This window comes from Myotis lucifugus, unplaced genomic scaffold, assembly GCF_000147115.1.
Source record: "Myotis lucifugus unplaced genomic scaffold, Myoluc2.0 scaffold_11, whole genome shotgun sequence".
Taxonomy (NCBI): domain Eukaryota; kingdom Metazoa; phylum Chordata; class Mammalia; order Chiroptera; family Vespertilionidae; genus Myotis; species Myotis lucifugus.
The window spans coordinates 13,125,140-13,128,813 of record NW_005871059.1 but is presented as its reverse complement, the minus strand read 5'-3'; the positions used below and the strand labels follow the sequence as shown (position 1 = coordinate 13,128,813).

Below are 3,674 nucleotides of genomic sequence, written 5' to 3'. Positions count from 1 at the left end.
CCCCCCCCCCCCCCCCCGGTCATTTTTACTCCCTAGCACACTCCTCCAATTGAAAGTCTTCAAAGCATTTTACCCGTTTCACTCCACGAGATTATAAGCTTCTTCAGGGCAAGACTCTGTCTAGCCAACTACCTGGCACATGTTTGGTACTAAATTTAAACGTGTTTTATTATAAATGAACCAAGCAATTTAAAACTAAAAACCCACAAAGAATATAAATATGTTTGCACAAAGTATTTTATTCATTCAACAAATACTAACACGATGTCAGGGACTATTAGAGACATTTGGGGTACAAGAGTGAGTAATAGGCACATTCCCAAGATCTTCACAAACCTGAAATCAAACAGAGAAGACAAAAAATGGGCAATTACAAAACACATATGGCAAGTGTTTGACTTGAATTGGGAGTGGGGTGGCTAGAGAAAGATCCCAGGAATATAATACTTAAACCAGTTCCAAAGGATAGTTAGCTAGTTTCTGAGGGTTTTCATGAAGCAGGAACTCTTATTCTAAGACTAAGACCAACTGTTTATGGCAAAGAAAAAGTAAATAAATCTACTATTGGATTACATGTGTAATTCAATAAATTAGATCACAATTCTGAGTTAATAACTTATTAGCAAATAAATGAAGAGCCATTCACAAAAAATATTTTTAGATATAAAAACAATAAGAATCTTTTTCATTGTTTTTCAATACTGAAATTGACCCTAAAAGTACCACAATATAGAAAGACAAAGAGAATTCATTCCTGGTATTTTTGTAAGGCGGTTCTTTTCCTCAACAAAATTTTGGGAGTATTTACTTCATGTAAGCAATGTGGCGGCTACTGGAGTAAATATCAAATATGGACTTTGTCTTCCTGGCACTTTTAAATTAATAGCTAAGGCAGCCATGTAACGTGCTATCCAAATTACAGAGAAGAACAAAGTGAGTTAAATAGGGGAACCAATAGGTTTTGGAGCATAAACTCTCTCTAATGAAGTTATATTCGTTTTGAGAATTATTATTCTGAGAGTACAAAGGAAAGCTTAACTGGGAAGAAGAGAAATATACTGGACCCTTAAAATGAGTAGAACTTTGTAAGGAAAAGGGGGTGAACCTCCTATTCTATAGGAATAGCTTGGTTATGATGTCATCAATTGTTCCAAAGAAACCTGACAACCGAGCCAGGAGTTTGGCACTCCCTCCCTCAGGCCCAGCACTCCTCCCGGAAGTTTTCCTTCACATGGAAATCACACTCCACTCCTCCAACACACTCTGAACAAGGCGCTCTTATTTACACAGCTTCCTTGGAACTTACTTTTTGCAGCATCTCATACTCACTTTAATCCTCTGTGACTTGCGTATCTCCCCCTTTAGACTCCCTCAAACATTTTACTATCGGTCCCCCAAAGCTTACAACAGTCCACTAAGCATTCACTTGGAGAAGAATAAACAGTGAATGCTGCCCGAGGAAGTAAAACTTATTAAAGAAAAAAATTATTAAAGAAATTACTTTATCAAAGTAATGAGGGCTATTCATGTCTTTTATAGCATATCTGCAAAAATACGTCCCAGGCTCAAGTCCTGTCTAGGTAACTGTGGTCAACGTGCCATACTTATTTCCACTGCAATGCTTACGGCGGCCTCCATGCCAAGGTGAACACCAGGAACCTCGCACACACTGGCATATGCCAGGCTGACTGTGCTGCAGCCCCCCAATGCGGCTCAGAGCGTTCGACAGCCCCCGGGACGGGAGGGAGGCGGGCAGACTGATGCTCTATAATAACCTACCCGGAGTGTTGACCATAAACAGCCACCAACATATCAAGCACATACATGCTCTGCACTCTACACAGCAACGGGTCTCCGTGCCTCTTCTGCACTCGGTCCAACTTGTCTCTAATTTGTTTGTATTATGCTTGGCGTGGCCCATAATTATCCACTGCCCAGAGATGCTGTGCTCATCCTAAACGAATTCCAACTTTTTTAAGCTCCTAGAGAACATTCATATACATTTTATTTCATTTTTTTAAGTCCCTAAGTCCTTTTAGAAGCCTTCTTTCTTCTATTACTGTTTTTTTCCCCCCATTCCCAAATGCATTTACATGGGGAATTTTCAACCAAGAATTAAGTATACACCTAACATCATCTAATCGACTTATTCTTTGGGTCTTTTTAATAGGTTATCTTTTCTGCCGTCCCCTAAGTTTCCAATTTAATTTGAAACTCGTGGAAAATAATCAGTTAGCTCAAGCCAGATTCTGCACTAAATATGTATGAAAACACAAAAAGATTTACCATGTAAAAGTTAACACCGTTAAAACAAAACAGTTGAATGTAAGCATTAAGTCAGTCAATCCGTGTGTTACAAATAAACAAGGTTTCCTGGGCATTTTTTTTCTGCCTTTTTTTAAAATTTATTTTCCCTTTATTGATTAAGATATTACAAATGTGTCCTTATCCCCCCAATGTCCCCTCATCCCCCAATCCTGCCCTCACCCTCACCCCCTGCTGTCCACATCCATCGCTTATGCTTATCCGCATCATACAAGTCCTTTGGTTGGTCTCTCCCGCTCACCCCCACCCTCGCCTGCCTTCCCTCTGAGTTCTGAGCATCTGATCGATGCTTCTCTGTCTCTACATCTGTTTTGTTCATCGGTTTATGTTGTTCATTATAATCCACAAATGAGTGAGAGCATGTGATATTTATCTTTCTCTGACTCCTGGGCATTTGTGAAAGGGGCTGGGGAGTGGGGAAAGGAGCTGGAAGCAGGCAGTGCGCGCCGGAGCTGGGAGGACACCGGGCAAGGGAGAGGCGGCGGCGCTCGCGCGTGTCAACACCGCCGGCCCGACCTGCCCGGAGTCCTTCCCGTCCGACGCGGCACTGCACCTCCCCTGCCCTGAAGAAGCTCAACCCCACGGGCAGGAATCACGACATAAAACCAGGCCATTCTCTGGCACGCAGACGGCCTATGATCTTCTCCACCTGAGCGACCTCGGAATTCCAGGCTGGCACCACTGTCGAGGAATAAACAGATCCGAGTGGATGCCAGTCAGCGGGGATGCCGGCGGACACGGGGACTGTGACATCGCGGCATAAGCTTGCCACCTACCTTCATCGTAGTTATAGCCTCGAACATTCCGATGCCGGGCCATGGCGGCGAAGAGGGCGTTCGCCACAGCGTCTTACAAAACACCCGCTCAGACACTGATCAGGCGCCATCTGCGGCCCGGAGAACACCTAGACGCCATTTTGGCTTCCGGCAGGCCTCTGCGCCGAGCGCCTGCGCACGCCGGACGTCCTGTCTGCGCACAGCGCGCGACGGCAACCTCTCAGGGTCACGGCCTCACAGGGAACGCATGCGCATTCGCGCAGATGGGAGGGTCCTTTAGGGCGTGGCCCCGCCTACAGGCAGGTTGACTGACAGGAGTTCCAAAGAGGCGGGATTCCACTGCTCACAGTTTGTTGATTTGGACCAACAGTTACTAGTGGACCAACAGTTACTAGAAGGTATCCGAGATTGTTTTCCAGATTTGGTTTCTGATAAACTAGTGAAAAAGCTGACTGAGTGCCAGCACTCTGTCTTATACAGCTCTCATCTTTGAGGACTACTTAGGCCCATAATAACCACTAACAAACTTGTGTATATACTTTTAAGAATTAACCCAAGCTTTAGAGGGAGTGG

At 44.4% G+C, this 3,674-nt stretch overlaps 1 protein-coding gene across 7 annotated transcripts in view; it reads right to left on the bottom strand.

Annotated features, from left to right (window-relative positions):
* HBS1L (HBS1 like translational GTPase) overlaps positions 1 to 3,449 on the bottom strand; it is a 74,610-nt gene extending 71,161 nt beyond the window's left edge. Inside the window, exons 1-2 of one of the 7 annotated variants that reach the window (XM_023750241.1) lie at positions 3,102 to 3,387; positions 262 to 336 (exon numbers count right to left, since the gene is read on the bottom strand). Coding sequence is in view for 5 of the 7 variants with exons in the window: in XM_006084449.3 (XP_006084511.1) it covers positions 3,102 to 3,144 (43 nt within the window). In the remaining 2 variants the exon portion in view is untranslated. Of the gene's footprint in view, positions 1 to 261; positions 337 to 3,101 lie in introns of all 7 variants that reach the window. The other 6 variants (XR_002828136.1, XM_006084449.3, XM_023750242.1 and 3 more) reach the window with 6 other exon arrangements.
* Positions 3,450 to 3,674: the final 225 nt, after the last annotated feature.